The sequence below is a fragment of the Dermacentor albipictus genome, chromosome 8, assembly GCF_038994185.2.
Source record: "Dermacentor albipictus isolate Rhodes 1998 colony chromosome 8, USDA_Dalb.pri_finalv2, whole genome shotgun sequence".
Taxonomy (NCBI): domain Eukaryota; kingdom Metazoa; phylum Arthropoda; class Arachnida; order Ixodida; family Ixodidae; genus Dermacentor; species Dermacentor albipictus.
The window spans coordinates 97,918,739-97,936,436 of NC_091828.1; the positions used below are offsets into that span (position 1 = coordinate 97,918,739).

A 17,698-nucleotide genomic window follows, 5' to 3' on the forward strand; every position below is an offset into this window, starting at 1 on the left:
AGCGCTCTTAACCATGTTTCACATTGCCAGTCACCCAGTGGCCCGGTTTTGAGAAATAGGACACTTTAGCTAGGGAAGCGGAGGAGCAAGTTCGATCTAAACCTACACAGAAGAGAAACGGAGAGGGGGGGGCGGGGGTGACTGCGGCGAATTCTTTAGGTTTGTTCGATTCAGAAAAAGGTGCACGGCACCACAAACGAAAGGGTGCAGGGGGTGCCGGGCTGCACCAACGCCACCTAGACTAACTTCCGTATGCAGAGATGCAACTTAGGACGAAGCACATGCTTGACTTGATCCGAGTGACGCCTATCGGGAACGCGCCGAAGGAAACGCAGTGAGCGTCTTTGGGCACGTTAACGCCAGGCGTCATCTAAATCAAGTCAAGCATGTGCTTCGACTTAAGTTGCATCTCTGCGTACGGGGGTTAGTCTAGGTGGCGTTGGCTGCACCCACTCACTGCAAGGTTCAAGGGTGCGCTGCACCGTGGCGGCACCTTGCACTGCACCCCGTTCAATCGAGCACGGGGGTGCAGGGTGCACTGCTGCACCTCGGGGAATCGAGGGTCTAGGTGCAGTGCACCGCGAATAGGTGCAGAAGGTGCAGAGAAACTTGGCTGCATCGAATAGACCTTTGCTTTTGTATACCTTGTAGCCGTAGTATTCGGCAGGGAAGTAGCAGGCCGGCACACCGACGGCGTCTGCCTTGGGCTCGTGGAAGCAGCATCCCCGCCTCTCGCACGAGACGCGGCTAAGACCGACGTCGGGGTGGCAGTCGAAGCGCCCCTCCACGTCCACGCTCGTGCAGGCCCGGGAGCGGGAGTCGGCAGGTCGCAGCCAGGGGGCGACGCGAGCGGGGGCCCTGATGAGACTGCGGACGGGTCTGCAAGCACAATGACGAGACCGGCGCCTCGTACAGTGAAATCTTCAATCTTATCAATCGATTCACTAATTATTAATTAAGTGTTTACTCTGTTCTCACAGACACTTAATTATCATACGCGCATGACGATGACCCCGTGGCGAGGACACGGTGGCGACGACGAAATGAGGCTAGAAGGACCGATGTCGACGGAACGGCGAAGGCAGCATGCGTGAAGCCGACGAAGTGACGATTATGAAATAACGGCTAAAGTGTAACGACGACAGCTTTATGACGACAAGTGTGTGATGGCAACGGCGTGAACATGACCGTCTCAGGAAGAATCTGCAACCACGACGCCGCGGAGACGACGGTGTGGCAACAATGCAATGATGACGTTCGTCTGACGATGACGCAACGGCAACGGAGCCGCGACCACAATGGAACGAAGACAAGCGCGATTACGATATAGCATGACGAAGTGACGTCGACGGAACGACGAAGCTGTGGTATGACAGGGACGACGTTGGTAAGGCGACAGCACGACAACGACGCGGCGAGACGAGAATGGTAGAGTAGTACGACTCTGCAGCGACAGTCGAATGACGAGGTTGGTACGAAGACCGCGCGACGACCACGACGCCGTCTCGACGACGGTGTCACAACGAATGCACGACGACGGTATGACGAGAATCGGATGACGGAGCCGGAGCGACGACGATAGAACACCCGCGACAGCATCACGAAGATGGAATGGCAACGAATGCATGGCCATTGTATGACGACTGCGGTGGGATAACGACGGCACGATGAGGGCCGGAGGACCAAGCTTGGAATGACGGCGATGCAAGGACCACGCATGTCTGTCATGTCCGCATGTCTGTCCTTCGCCATGGTGGCGGCAGAAACGCAGCGTGCGCACACGGTTGTCGGCATTGTGCAAAAGGTCTGTATATTCGAGTCAGTCAACATGCGCGTTGCCAGATGTCGCTGTTCATTGTCCTTTTCTTTGACATACTGCAGCCCTATTGGGCTATAGCAGGAGCTGGGAGGTAAACGAAAAAGTTGGTGCGCACGAAAACGTGAGACATGAACAAAACGCGTTATGCATTTAAAAAAGGAGAAATCAAACAATAGAGCTCTTATAAAAAAGTCAAACGCAATATGCAGACAGGAAGCGGCAAGAACGTTAATCGCAATGTTTTTTTTTTCAATAAAGTTAGGTTATGGATAGGAGCGGATCAGACGGGGTAACGAGTTCCGACTATGAACGAAGCGAGGGAAAATGCTGTAGTTAACTGTATTATTGTGAATTACATTAGTCAAATTGTGTGAAAGACGGGTCATGTTAAGGTCATAATGGCGACGAGTCAACGAACTGTTGGCGAAACTTGTGTATTTGCAGTCAGCGAGTAAAGACTATAATAATTGAATGTATCAATTTAAAGAGCCGACATGCCATAGAAATGAAAGTGATAGTAATTTCACAGATTTAAGAGCTGAGGTTGGCGAAACGCTGCGGTCATACCCTACGAAAAACCAAACGAATTGTTTTTTTTTTCTTTGTATACCTTCTAACAGACTGATTTCAAAACCCTTATAATGGTTTCAAACCGCCGAAGCAGATTATGAAATCGGGTGGACTAACTATGCATGTTATGGCACTTCAGTGTCTTTAGGTGCGGAAGTGAATTGGCGACGACGATAACCTAGCCTATTTTACAGCTTAATGTGCATGTGCCACGAAAAGTTAGTTGTGCAGACGACATCTAAGTACTCGAATTGCGGTACCGCTTTCTTTTTATTACAGTGCAGCGGTATACGCCTAGCCGATTCGTCCGTCCGTCGCCTGTACGCTGAAAAGTCATCCGCCGCAACCCCATGCGTATGCGCGAAAAAAGAAAGAAGCGCGTGATTGGCTGCGCCAGTAGTGAAGTCATTGGTCTCCGTCGCAGCAGAGAGCGCACGCAGCAGTTTCTCTTCGGCCAAAAAATGGGTAGGCCACGCCTCGTACGTACTTCTAAGGAGCAGGCAGCTTTCGATGAGCAACGCAGCGAGCAGAACCGGGAGCGAGCTCGTGTACGCCGTGCCGATGCTGCAGCCTTGGCACAAGAACAGGCTCGTGCAGCCGAGCGCAAGTATCAACTGCACACCGAGGATCCGGCAGCCTACCAAGGCGTCGTTTAAAGAACCGTCGCGATTAACCCATGCAGTGATAAACACTGGGGCCGCATGCTTCAGCTTCGCTGATTAACCATCCGTACGGAGTGCTTGGGCGGTGATTTTTTTATAGCAACGTCATTAGAGGAGCAAGCAAAACATGATCGGGTTAGTTTGCTGGTGAACAACATTAAAAGTGTTTCACTGATGTTTATAGTCACCTGGCCTGTATCATTGCTTAGAGTTACTTTATGTAATTAGCTTATACAGTAACTCTAAGGCCGCTTAGAGGGGCTTTAGGCCGCTCAAGCCGCTGATGTTTACGCTAAAGCCCCTTCATCACAGCGGTAGTAGTATGTAGGAGCTTTAGTTTTACGCCTCTATTCCCAGCTGGTAAGTTGGAAGCCCTTCTTTGCCTAGCGTATTATAGTATCCGAGGAAACTCTCAGTGATGTCAACTATAGCTAGTTGACATTCGTAATGGTAACAGCGTGAAAGAAAAACGACGGACGGGGTGAAAGAACACAGGATGAGCGCTGAGTCACGACTAAGTTTACTCATACGCACACCAAGGAATATTCGTATTCAAAACTTCAAATACTCGCCCACCGCTAATTTAAATAATTTAGGCGGCTGCACTCTGTAGGAGAAATAGTTGGTGGCAGCAGTTTTTGAACGGAGTTCTTCCTTTCAATCTGGAGAAAAGCGAGTGATAGTCATCACGGTCATTTGAACGATTTCAGCATCTCAGTCTAGGAACACGCTGCGATAAGTGCAACGCATTTCACGTTGTCCACGGAATCCTAAATGCGTTTTCTTTTGTTTCCAAAGGAACGAAGGTGATCGATGCACTACTTAACGATGCACTCGAAGTGACCTACGATAGTATCAATTTAACATCACACGTCTTGCTGAGTCTTATAGATGAATCAAAACGGTCTGCAAGTGGGTGCATATTGGAAAAGTCATCAGCGTTGTGTAAGTCGTGGAACGTGGAAAAAGTGAAATGACCCTTTGAATCGGGACAATTTAGGGAAACGACCACACATGTGTGGTCTGAAATTTCTTCTGTTATCTCAACAGTGGAATCCAAGACCAGCTAAATTCAAGCTTATCACTTGAAGGTCTAGCAAAGAGCTTAACCTGCTTGCATCAGGGGCAATTGGGGTTCAAGTCATGAGAAAGAGAAGAGTTAACCAATTCCTTATTAATTGCATTGATACGCTTAATTGTGACTAATGAAGGCCAATGAATACCGGGGGCATAGAATGACCCCTGAAGACAAAGCCAGAACTAGCGAGGTCATGCGCTAGCGTAAAAGCCTCAAACTACTGTACCGAGCTCGGCTTACAATAGAGACTTTTAGCTTGTGCGCTATTCCGGTAAACGGGAGCGGTTTGGGTGGATTACCGGATGGTCGGGGCGTAAACGTGAGCGGTGAAGCCGCCTGGTGTTGTAGAGCTCAACCAGACAAACGCATAGCTAAAACTGCAGTAACTCACCATATCCTGCTTCGCCACTCGTGCAAATTTTTGGCAGCGGCGTAATGGTGAACACGATTACGCCACTGTCGAAAATTTACGCCAGCAGCTAAGCAGAATACAGTAATTAGCTCTGTGTTTGTGTGGTTGAGCTTTGCGCCACCAGCTGGCGCCACCAATCTGGCCGCTCACCTTGACGCCCCCGCTAAACCGGAAAACCGCCCGCGCTTGCCCGAATACCGGACACGCTAAAAGTCTCTAATAATTACAGTACTACTTTTCCGTTAAAGAAAAGAAGAAATGCGCTCAACAGCGCTCACCTCTGAATGACCATCAAGAAGCCAAGAACGCCAATTAGGGTGATTAGGCAGAAATTGATGAGGTTCCTTCTTATGCTGTACCGCACGATAGCCGCAACGCCCGCCCTGTACGCCGGGCGGTACTGGCGGGGGGGACCGGCGACCCGGGTGAAGGCTGCATGGACAAGCCCCATGCATGGACCCGGACAAGCGCTGCAGTGAGTTTCAGCTAGTCTGTATACATCATACTGAAAGTTTTAGCTTGTCTGCATAACGCGTTACTCTTCATGGTGCGGACTCTTTTCCTGGCATCACTTGAGTTGCCTGAACACGTCCAATCACAGTCGCATATTCCAATTAACGCGCGCAGAAGCGCGTCTAACACGTTCCCGGACCTGTCAGACAATTTGGCGACTCCCACGTCGTGCGCCCCACGTCGAGCTATTGTCCCCCTGCTTGACTCTTCCCGAAAGTGCAACGGGAGTCTGGCACGGTTCCAGGTAATCTTGGTCCCGAGCGAAGCTGTTTTGCAGTTCTGAAAGGTCGTTGAGGTGATCATTGTCTTTTGGCGCAAAAAAAAAAATTGCAACATTTTTTTCCTTGCACGACATGCACTCAGTATTACAACGCGGGACCAAGCATACTCCCCCCCCCCCCTCCTCAACTGTGCGCTGAAAGGCTCAGCACGTTACTGGGAAATCACGCGCCTAACGATTACGTTCTCTCGCTTTCCACGGTAAAAAAAAACAGCAATAAAAGCACGGAGAAGACAGGACGAGCGCTTTTAGATTGCGTCTTTAGCGTTCTTTTCTTTCATGGATGCATACCAATGACTTCGCCTTCAAATTCTCTTAAGTCCCATTTTCCCATTAGCTCAACGCAGAAAGAAAAAAAAACGGCCCCTCGCAGGATGGATCATTTCAAAAAGAACACCTTGTATGTAACAGAGTAATTCAACGGCACCTATAAACTTATTATGCCTCGAAGAGCACAAAGCAAGTTAACTGTTTTAGCCGCGAGATGGCGAGAAATATAGTAAATTCGGTTACAGTTTGGTGCCATAGTTACTACAAAACTGACACCGGAAGGCGCGCACATTGGGGTGATTAACGTAGCTAGTAGAGAGACAGCAAGAAGGAGGGGACAGAGACGCTGTAATATTTCATTGTATGCCCTCCTTGCATCGCGCAGAAAGTGTGCAGCCGATTACGACCTACAAGCCCAACGACGGCGTTTCAAAAATAAAAAAATTAAAAGCAGTACAATATTAAAGACAGTGAGACGTAGCTCCTATAGATATATAATTACTGTCCCGTATCGATGATAACGGGCGACAGGATAAAAACACGTCATCATTAGCTGTAAATAAGTAGCAAAGCAAGGCAGGCAAAACACCTGACCCCTCGCATCCTCCCCTCAACATGAGCAAGTAAAAGCTAACCTCGCGCTGACCTCGACTATATGTGCCCTAGTGATACGCCCGCTACGCAGAATAGGCATGAAGAGCTATAACCGTATCCATCATCTCATATTACAAAGATCTAACTCACCGCGACTTCTTCGGTAGACCTCCATTCTTCTTTTCGTCTGCTTCTTCTTCGCCTCAATGCTACCATGCTGCTACCTCCAGTTTTCGGGCGCCTTCACTGTTTCGAGCATCGTAGCCGATGATGATGATGATATAACCTCAAAGACTTTGGATCTCGCGTACAGGGGATCAGTCGCGCAGAAAAAAAAATGAATTGGATGAGTCGCACAGGAAACGTCGAATTGTCCCGAGAAGTATTTCAATCTCGGTAAATTATAGAAGAAAAAAAAAACTAAAGTTACGCTCATGCCTCGATATAGCGAAACCTTATATTCGGGAATTTTCAATTTAACGACGTGCGTCCGATTCCCCGACACACATTCGCAGAGGCCTGTGCGTTGAAAACCTTGAAACAACGAAGTGCGCTTGCCATCTCGCCCAATTTTATTAGGCTTCGCAGGGAAAACGCGCATTAGGAAATACGTAACACGTGACAAGCGCATCTAAATCTATTCGCGTGTGGTTGCAGTGAACGTGTTATGGTCCGCGGTTTGAGGCAGGCCGTTTTCCTACAAAACTGCCGTTTCACGAGGGTCGCTTGATAAGTGCGGTGAAAAGCAATTTAGGATATAGCGTGTTTGCAGAAAACAATATTTCATGTTTCAACATATAGTTCCCTTCCAGCTCCCGAAACTTCTTCCAGCGGCGCTCCAATCTTTATTTAGCCCCTCAGAGAGAAAGGATGGCTCGAGGCCCTTGAAGTAGTCATTCACCAGTGAGATAACCGCTTCATCTGAAGAAAATTTCTTTCCACCCAGCCGATCTTTCGGGTTTGGAAAGAGGAAAAAGCCGCATGCACTGTAAAATAATTTACACCCTAAAAAGTGAAAAGGGTGCAAATGTGTCTAAATCTCACACCCTTAGGGTGTCTGTAAAGTAATTTACACCCTTAAAAGTGAAAAGGGTGTAAATGTGCCTATACATCACACCCTTAGGTTGTGATTTATATAACTGACACCCTAATGGTGTGAGTTATAGACACATTTACACCCTTTTCACTTTTTAGGATGTAAATTATTTTACAGTGTCGGCCCAAATCCGGAGAATAGGGTGAATGAGGCACAACCCCGAAGCCTAACTCGTAAAATTCGGCCATCGCGTTCTTGGTTAAAGAGGAATTTCTTTCCGTGCTAATTAACCCAGGTCGTTTAGTGCGTAATTCTTTCCTCACTTGATCTAGGAGTGTATACGGTCCTGTTATTAGGGCGACAGCTATATTTGCCAATGCCTCCGCCCCGTTGTCAGACTAAACGCCGCACGCAACATCCGCGTCATCCGCGTCACATCAGGGAGGAGCTTTGCGCCGATCCTAGCTCTCTTGCATGCGTAATCATGCGAACGACAATTGAAATTTGGAGTCGGATATCTCGGAGCACAGGCGCGCTGGAAGAATTCTTCCAACTGATGCTGCGTAGAAACACGACTGCATCTAACTTTTCAATACCAACATACCCATTCAGTGCAGTCGACAAAAAGTTAATTATTCAATTTTAGTTAATGGGGCTGCTGACAGTGGTAATTATCATGCCATTTTGTGGCCCTCTGGCCACATAACTCATTTGCACAGGTGGTGTTCGCGTGCCTCCCAGTGCCTAATATTTTAAAAAGCCATAAATCTTAACTTTGAACACCCTGTATATAAGATAATATTACAGTTAAAGCTCGATCTAACGAAACCCGATTTTACGAAGTTCCGGATCTAACGAAGAAATTTCCGCTCCCCGGCAGGTACCCATGGGCTTCAGCGTTGCCATCAGCCCGAATTAACGAAACTAACTTGCCCGAACTCGATTTATATAACGAAGTTCTTCCTAAAATAAATGACTAAAAGAAAGCTGTTATTTCTCTCTAATTTTGACACAGACGCGATTTTCTTCGAGCGTGCGCTCTAAAGCTATCGCGTTGAAACATCTAGGCGCCATGGTCACGGCCCTAGCTTTACTTTGATGAGGCTACACGCCGCACCCATGTGCGGAACAGCGTACTCAATACCGCCTCGGTATATGGGCGGCTGTGGCTGCTTTCGTTATTTCATGGTTTATGCGACAGATGGCTGGATTGGCGGCAAATACAATGCCGCGGTAGCTCGTGCGTGTCGCTACGTTTCAGATTTTGAAAAACCGAAAAATTCCTTTCTCGATTTTACGAACTTCCCGATTTAACGAAATAATTCGAGCATCACTTCGCTAAATAGAGTTTAAACTGTATATAACTACACGTGATGTTTCTTGACCGCTTGCACACTCAAGGTGGGTAGTGGTCATTAGATTTGAAACGCCTGCATTATATTGTCCCTTACGAAAGGTCAAACTTCGGGGAGAAATCGGCTTTAGACCGATTTTCTTAATTTCTTTTTCCTTGGGGAGGGGGGGAGGGGGGTCTGCTGAACTTCTCGTGTGTTCAACTTTCGGGCTGTTGGTAAAAGCTGCGCGTATGAAGGCGGGGTCGAATGCTGCTTTGGCATCAGAAGTGTTTTTTCTCCATATAAGGTTTAGTTTCTGGCCGGGACTTTTCTGTGAGTTCGAATTAAGCCAAAAGTTGAATTAACCCAGTTCGAGTTAATGGTCAAATAACTCGAACACATATATGTGTGTTGACTGTACCAGTAAGTACATCTTTGTTCTGATTTATAAAACAAAAAGATCATTTCTTGCATAAAAGATGAATGTTAGTGCCAGCTCGTAGGTATTCCTAAAGCATATCTCTTCATGAAATAGCACACTGCCTTCAACAAATTATTTGCTTTACTTGTTCATTTCACTTCGCTATTCGGTATGTGTCATTATAGGGCGCGCTCACATTCTTGACCACTCTTCCAGAATGTATGTGTCACTGTACGGGACACGAGCGGAAGCTTTAGGTTCAATGTGCGTTCCCTCGCCTTTTCCCCTGACTTGTTACAGCCTTGTATCATATTTGGTGAAGACTGTAACACGCCAGCGACATTATAGCGTCGGACAAACGGACAAATCGGAAGACGAAATTGTCAGCGACGGACCTGCCTCGCTCATCTGCAAACTAGTGTGCGATGTGTACCTCAACCAGGCGCGTAAACTTTAGACCGACGTAATAGTTCTGCAGAAACCCGCAAGGTGGAGAGAAGTAATTTTTGTTCCCTTTATTAAAAACTTTAGATCGCGTCGGAGACAAACACCACGGCTCAAAAAAGTCACACCGAGGAAATTCACCGCAAAAGCGCAACAACGACCAATACTGGAAAACCGAAACCAACCAGAAATAACCGCCAACTGTTTAAGCCAACCGCAAACAGCTTGTGTTGTGCGTACAAACTTTGATGATAACCTTTATCTCGTCGTAAATAATTTATAATAAATTGCAAGTTTATTGGCCAGCAGTATTCGAGTAAAAGGAACTGGCTTCGAGCTTGAATAATGTTTAACTTATATACGAAGCTCCAACGCATCCGTACGGAAAGGCGACTGAAACAGTTTGAGGTTGCGGTCTGTCAAAATTTTTCTCGCCGCACGCACCCGCTGCCGAAATGGTCGAAATACTCGGCGCGTATTCATTTTGAACTTTGCTCCAACGGTCGCACACCTCGATGCCGTCGCCTTCGTCGCGCAGTCTCCGAGAGGCGCTCGGAAACCGCCATGAACCGCGGAAGCGGCGCCGGTAATGGCTCCGCGCGAAGCTGGCTTCGTGACTCCGGTGTCTTCTTCTTGCTCCAAGGTAATGTTTACACGCCGCGTACAATAAACATCTGCGGGCGCGTGAAAGGGTATCTTCCATTTTTAAACGCGCCGCTGCCTTGGCCCGGCCCTCGGGGGTCGCCGATCGCGAACCATCTGCGCGTAGTGCGCGTGATATTCGCGCCTCGGGCGCGTTTGTTTACAGTGTGGAGGAGGGGTGCTGGGTTTCGCCCCCACCCCCCTCCGCCCCCGATATAAGAGAGGAGCGTAATATAACAAAATCCAGCTTGGTGGATCGGCCTCCCGTTGGCGTTTTTTTTACACGCCGCTAGCGAGCCTGATGATCGTAAATTGGCCCTGAACGCAACGGAAGAGGCTGCTGCTCCTTTCGTTCTTCCCAAGGGTGCGCGCATAGGAGGGTCGGCGGCGCGGATATACGCCGGACAGACGAAACTGCGCTGCCCCGGACGAACCAAAATTTCCGATGCCAGATGAAGAGCTTCTTCGTCCGACGCTATCGAACAAGTGCTGCAAAAGGTGATTTGCGAGTACGCGTACGTGCCTGTGTATTTTTTTTTTTTTCCTTCGATCCCCTCCACGTTTGACGGTACGGATCGACATGCATCTCTTTCCCGAGATAGGTCTTGAAGTTGTGCTGTAGTTGTGCTGTAGTTGTTGCGGTAACGTGTTCGAGAAATAACGGCACGCAAAATAAGTTCGCCACGATATATGAACACCGGCGGGACGAAGCCGCGCAAGTTAAAGTATGTATTTTTAGTCGGCACATTCATAGCGTCGCGCGGTTGTGGGACCCGTAATGTAGTTCACGGGGACACTCATCCTTTCGTCGTCTGCTGTTTCGAAGTTCCCGACTGATATGAGAAGTATCTGGCCTAGATAGCTAGAGCGCTATTGATTCAGTGCAACCGCACTGAGTACCGCTGTTGTCGTAGTGAATGGTTTCAGATCCACAGTAATCGCTGAAGTCTGCTGGTCTATAGAGCAGTCTGTAAAAAATGCAGAACAGAACGTGTTACAGAGAGTTTATTAGTAGGGATGTTGTGCTGTGCCAGTTCTCTTGCAATTCATTCATTACATCCTCTTTGCAACTTCAACGAATCTCAACAAAATTAAAGTGAAATGAGTAAACCTGATTGACCGGTGAATCTATATGAATTCTCCTCAAGTTTGGCAGGCAGTGTATTTGCCACTGGATTATTAGCTAGTCACCGGCCGTATTTCACGTAGAAACAAAAAATGGGCCGGTTTTGAGGCTCAGTTGAAGCAGAGGGGATGCTTTCCAGCAGCACGCAAATCTAGAACGACAGAAAGCTTAGCAAGGGTCGGCAAAGCTTCGTAGCACGAAAAGCCAGGCGTGCATACACAACACGGACACAACGTCCGTGTTGTCCTCCTCGTTCATCTCGAGTCCGCGTTCTGCACGCCTGGCTTTTCGTACCACGGATGCATGTCTGGATGCAGCGGTGCGATAACTGTGACCGTCACGTACGCAGGATGTCATCGCTACTGTTTGAGCCAAGCGAAGGGCGTTGCGGCAGCTGCACGCCGCCGCCTTCGTCGCAGCAGAGCCATGGCTACCACCTGGCGGGGGGGCCGCAGGGTGGAGCATCGCGCGTGCCGCCCTTTGCCCCGCAGCCCCACACAGGGGGTCAGCCGGGAGGAATGCGCTCGCTGTCGGTCACGTCGGCTCACGTGCAACAGCAACAGTCGCAGCAACAGCCAGTGTCAACAGTCACGTGCAACGCGCACGAAGTGTGCCACTACTTTCAACAGGTGAGCATTGCTACGAACCTGAACTCACCGAAGATAAAGAACGTGAATAGTTTATCCTGTAAATGCGTTGAGTGCTAGCAACAATCATGAAAGAACACACCGCACAAGTACAGTGGAGAGCTGTCTCATCCTTGTCTGCTGTGTGCTTCTGTGCGTTTCAGTAGTACTCGGTACACTACAAGATGAACAAACTTAAGCTAGCCCAATTTCACGCCATAATATAGCTCAAAAGACACCGAACAACAAGATGGGCCTCTACAGGAGTCAAACATGCAGCTTAAGCAAAGCCGGTAATGCCTACTCCTGATTGTGCATGCACAAACCATGCCGGGAAAACTGTTTTCTTGCTTGAGCATCAAAGCAGAAATCTCTAACAATAAACCATTTGAAAGTGAGGTGTTAAAGCACTAGAAAGACACGGACACAGACTAAGCACTTTGTCTGTGTTATCGTTTATTCTGGTCACAGCTCTAACTGAGCCATGACTACCACTAGTCGATCAGGAGCTGTTAACCATCCACTTCAATAATATTTGAACTGACTGAACCCAGCGGTGTGTGTGCCTGATTGTTCGGACACGGTCTAACCAACAAAAATTAAGCCATACCACGGTGCTTGTAGTTCAGTACTGCCTGACAGGTATCAGCGCGTTGCATCGAAAGATCATCAATTTGTGTTCAGAAGTACATCTTGCTGGACTGGCCGGTTCATATTGCTCCGTATACCATAAACATGATTCGCTTAGCGCAAGCAAAAATGAAAATGGAAGGGAACAAGGGAAGCGCCAACTTGTTGGCACTCCCCTTGTTCCCTTGGTATTTTCTGGTTTGCGCTAAGCGATCATATTTATGGTCTACTAACCAATTTCTGTGTTTGCCACACTCGACTCGGGAGCATGTGTGCCACATCCATCTGCCTACGCATCACGTGATGCCAACAAAAATATGCGCTTCCAGGTATTCTACGTGTCAGCCATCCTCACCGGCATCGCGCTGGTCATTGCCGGCGCCATCCAGACTGGAGCGCCAGACGCCTCACTGAACTCCGAGCAGTCCCCAATGGGACCTGCGATCGGCGAGCCGCCGGACGGTGCGGTCGCCAGCGGCGACCTGCTTGTGTTTGTTTACATCGGTGTGCTACTCATCGGCGTCAACGTCTCGCTGCTGCTTCTGCAGTGCTACATGCGTAGCAAGGAGCTGCGGCGAGCTCGGCGGTCAGCGATGATGCAGCCGCCTTCAATTCCGCCCGCCACAGTGCACTACAATCCCCTCGTGTCTGTCGGCCCACCGAGACAGGTGAGGAGAGACTTCATGTCACTCCGAATCTGCTCCGATTTTTAACAGCGAAGCTGTTGAGCGGAGTTCTGCAATGGCTTTTGTGCGGCACTGTACGCTGGCATGCGACGCCGTGGTCGATACGAAATATAACATGCAGGGCAACATGTCAGATTCTCGAATTTGCCTTGAAACGTAATGTTTAATCGTTGTAAAGTAAAATTTAGCTCGCGTGTGTCTCATTTGAATACCAACAGCTTCTAGGTCCAGATTTTCTAACCAGCTATAAAAATATTTTGTTTCTTACGTCACCTTGTACCAGCTCCATGTTGGAGGTTCACTAGGAGTTTGTATGGCTGCGGCGATGAAAGATGACATCGTGGGGCTGCAGCGCTGCCTGCATGGGAGCCATCACTAGGAGCAGCCAGTCACGACCACGCTTGGATGCAGTAGCAACTGCTGCTGCTGCGTTCGATCGAGGCTGTGAGCCAGAAAACAGACCCCTGGTAGTTCCAAATAATGTGTGAACTCGCTTGTGCAGCTTCGCTGTCTTTGATGTATCAGTTGCTCAGATTTACGTACATCAAAGTTTTTGTTTTTTCTCCTTTTTGCTCCCTTGTTTGTTTGCTTCTTGGTAAGTTTTCTTGGAAGTAAAGCAAAGACAAACTTGGATTCGAGGTACAGTCATAAGAATCAGTGCCCCGAAATGTCTAAAGCACCACCTTTGCCTGGGGTAGAGGTTTCGTAAGAAAACAAATTATGCATATGCTGGAGAAAATTAGCGGCCACCTGTTGTGAAAATACGGCGCTTGCTCTCAATGACATCTTATGTCCTGCTTAAGATGTATAAGTGTGGCAGAAGACAACAGGTAGGTTGTAAACCGGGCGCAAGATTGCAGCTTTTTTATTTTAAATGAAACAAACAATACTCAAATTGGCAGAACAGTTGCATAGTGACGGCATATCTTTCAACACATTTTAATAGGGACACCAGAGCTGGTCCAGAGTTAAAGTTTCCGTTTAATAAAAAATGCTAGTTCACCCCCATGGCATTGCCCATCTCCCGCTCCTATCCCCCACAAGCCGCACCCGCAGATCAGCTTGTGGTTGATTGATTGATGGACTGATTGATTAATTGACTGTTTGGTCAATTGGCTGATTAACTGATGTATTTATAACATAATTAACTGACAGATGCTGACAGATGACAACTGCTTTGGTCATTAGCCATACAAGGGTGTTCTTTAGCCGAGCCAAGTTAAGTTCTCAATATGTAAGCGACACTTTTACATGTGATACGCAATTCAACCTGTTGCCATAGCCACGCATGCGATAATATTGTAGAGCTGGCACCCATTTACAGCACAACTAGCCGATGGCATTTTGTCTCCTTCAGAGAGACCACACAACTCTGGGTACTTACTGGCAAACTTGCGTGCATACAAAAGCATGTGTGCCGCCATGCATTGTGGGACACTCGTTAGTGTGCACTTTTTTTACTTCGTAATATGCTTAGAATGAATCACTAGCATGTAATACAAACTGCAATCTTAAGCAGTATAAGTATGCTGTACTTAATAACAGCCAACTTGCGTACGGTAATCTCTTAAACTACATCCGGAGTACCAAGATTTCACTGCCGGGCCGTGACACTTGATGGTTATTGAGACTTTCTTTGCCACTTTAAATTTATAATTCCTACTTGAATTGTGAACAGCGTGCTGGATTCTATCACTGTAAATCATGGTCATTTCATGTCCATAAACATCTGGCAACACATTCTGGCCAGTTGTCAGTCTCTATATTGTGCACATGAAGCTTGATACCCAAATGTTCTTGCATTTTACCAGTGGTAATGCAGCTGCTGCATTCGGGAGTCAAACCTGCGGCATCATTCTCACAAGCAGCACGACGAATAAATCAGCCTTTGCTTTGTCCACTGATACGTCGCTCTGCTAATTACATAGGGTTTCCCAAATCTTGTCAAGCTGCAGAAAGCTGCTTTTAGTCCAGGAAACCTGCTTCTCTCTGGGAAATTGAACGCAGATATGATACACAAATATTCAGCTTCATTGTCAGGAATTGTTTCATAGGAATGCTGTTCCATGTACTAGTTCTAATCTGCTGTCTCGATCACGTTTATGATATCACTGATGCTTGGTCACTAAAGTATTTTGTTATTAACGCGACAGCGTTAAGGAGCTCGTGTCGCAGAAAAGCCGGTGTCGTCGGTGTCGCCGTCAGCGGCGTTGGCCGTGAGCGATAAATCCCAGAAGGCACTTCATAAATAAAAAACATCTTGCAAGACGGACTGGTGGGAATCGAACCAGGGTCTCCGGAGTGTGTTCTTTGTGCTCTGTTGCCTGCCACTGGTTCCTCGACCCCGTAAAGTTGTTTGACACAGGCTTCTTGCCAAGGAGGCCACTGACATATATGTTTGTTCGAAAATGACCTTTAAAAAATTTGAATCGGACTGAAACCTGCCTCACAGGTGGCCATGCCCTGTGCCGTGGACATCGGATCCGGCATACACAGGCAGCAGCCGCAGGTGCCGTCACCGGGAAAAGCCCAGCGGCGCGGCTATGGCCCAGCGTCGGTCCACAGCGTCGCAACGGTGCCGGCAATGCCCAGCACCCAGCCCCACTGGCTGCTCACCCCGGGCTCCCGGTGAGCGAATCGCTGAGAGCTTTGCGGCCGAAGGTAATTGTGTCACATGCACCGCTAATGACCTTGCTGGAGTGACCTGTGTTATGTGCAAATCCATGGCGTAACCGGAGTGAGCTGTAGTAGCATCTCAGTAAAGCATGACCTCAGAGATCACCCCCACATGTTGCAGGCAGTTCTAGTGGTTGAACAGTCGCAAGTGATTCAACGCTTGCTTTTAGCGTTTCTTTAATATTTTCCAGCAGAAATGGCACTCGGGTAAACAAACACATGTGAAGCGATTTATTTCAGAAAGTTTACATATTCCTGAGACTAGCAGCGGTAATCGAGCGCAGTGGGGTACCACTTGAAGCTCTCGTGGGTGGAGGCCAGGAATTGCTCTGCAGGTCTGTAGGGTGATCATTGTCGCCTTCTTATAAAGTGCTCTCATCTGAAGACATTTCCCAACCATTAGAAGGCAAAAAATACTCGTCCGCGGCACTAAAATCATTGTCTGATCCACTGAACTCGTGTTAATTTGTTGATAAAACGCACACATGGAAAACATCGCAATCCTGTTCGTGCTTCAAGCTGGAAATCGCCCGAAGACCACTTCTAGCATGGTGAAAGGAAAAAAAGAAACGAAAGTGCTGCCCTCAGATGTAGAAATTGCGAAGTGCACCTACAAGATGAAAAAAATTCCTGAAAGCGGGCGCTACAAACCCGAATAATAGGGCGGGACCTAACACGTGACCGCAGAGGGCAAAAGGTGTACAGAAATGAAACTTTTGATCTCATTGTTTTCTGTAACCCCTTTCAGATGGAATCGCGCAGCATTTGCATTTGTGCCGTTTATGAGCTCATAAGCAGAAGAGAGAGAGGAAATGTGAAATCACTGTGTTGGTGTACGCCTTTGTGACGTAGATTTTTGCACGCTTTCTCGTTTTCAGGGCGGCCACGGTCGCTGCCAGCCAGCCACCTCCGAGCTACGACAACCTCCTGATAGTCGGTCACACACCGCGCGAAGTCGCCACGCTTCACCTCATCTAGTCACTTTTTTGGCACGCCTCACTTTGGTCAGCGTGTCTGGGCTCAACACTAGGCCTCTGCCTCTGCATTTAATTCTGTTCGAGAAGAGTGCACATCCATAGACTGCTTTTAGGTAATGCAGCAGGACAATGACGGAAGAGAACCAGCAAGGTATGTCCTGCTTTTAGGAAGGACATAGCTGCTTTCAGACAGTGTGACAAGACAAGGGCATAAACAAAGGGAACTGACAGAACATGTTCTGTCATGATGTAAGCTGCTATTACATAGAGCGGGAAGGCAAGGACATAAAAGGACAGAACCGGCAGGACAAGTTCTGTCAGTCTCATCCTCGTTTTGTCCTTGTCTTGTTGTGCTCACTGAAATCAGCTATGTCTTATGTAGAAGCAGGGCATGTCCTGTCAGGACATAACTGCTTTTATGCAGCACAAGAAGACAAGTATGAAAGTGACAGGACATGTCCTGTCATCGCAGGAGGGAACTGACAGGATATGTCCTGTTAGTTCTTTCCTAATTTGTCCTTGTCAGGCTGCCTGCATGCCGCCATAAATCCACTCCTGCTCGCCCACCTTTCTCTCCTTTGTAGGGTGCACATCAGTCATGCTTTTGTCAAACGTCTCCCTTCTCGAAATAGCCTCGAGCAGGAGTCTCAGATGAAGTAAGGAACTCCTCGCAGTCGAGCTTTCCGCTACAGTGCGCTCAACTTGTATTAATGCCACTCATAACGACCACCATTCATAAGAATGAGCACACATCAGTCCCATTCTTGACGTGTTCAAGTTCTTGAAACAATCTAAATTTTTTTGAAACATCATAGGCAACGAGTGGAAATTTACCACATAATATTGTGTTTGCTACTATGGTGTGGTTTACCTTAAACAACAGCACTTATAGTGACAACCCG

General features: G+C 47.9%; 2 protein-coding genes across 5 annotated transcripts in view; one reads left to right on the top strand and one right to left on the bottom strand.

The window, feature by feature from the left end:
• The window catches only part of LOC135912937 (lysosomal alpha-glucosidase-like), a 39,794-nt gene extending 33,340 nt beyond the window's left edge, over positions 1-6,454 (bottom strand). Inside the window, exons 1-3 of the mRNA XM_065445555.1 lie at positions 6,349-6,454; positions 4,820-4,973; positions 645-879 (exon numbers count right to left, since the gene is read on the bottom strand). Of these exons, the coding sequence (XP_065301627.1) occupies positions 645-879; positions 4,820-4,973; positions 6,349-6,373 (414 nt within the window). The 5' untranslated portion in view covers positions 6,374-6,454. The remainder of the gene's footprint in view (positions 1-644; positions 880-4,819; positions 4,974-6,348) is intronic.
• LOC135912942 (uncharacterized) overlaps positions 1-16,905 on the top strand; it is a 35,383-nt gene extending 18,478 nt beyond the window's left edge. The window contains exons 1-5 of one of the 4 annotated variants that reach the window (XM_065445565.1): positions 9,812-10,076; positions 11,551-11,830; positions 12,787-13,125; positions 15,596-15,771; positions 16,698-16,905. In XM_065445565.1, coding sequence (XP_065301637.1) covers positions 11,552-11,830; positions 12,787-13,125; positions 15,596-15,771; positions 16,698-16,797 — 894 coding nt within the window. In that variant the 5' untranslated portion in view covers positions 9,812-10,076; position 11,551 and the 3' untranslated portion in view covers positions 16,798-16,905. Of the gene's footprint in view, positions 1-9,811; positions 10,077-10,244; positions 10,574-11,550; positions 11,831-12,786; positions 13,126-15,595; positions 15,805-16,697 lie in introns of those variants that run through there. The other 3 variants (XM_070523793.1, XM_065445564.1, XM_070523792.1) reach the window with 3 other exon arrangements.
• Positions 16,906-17,698: the final 793 nt, after the last annotated feature.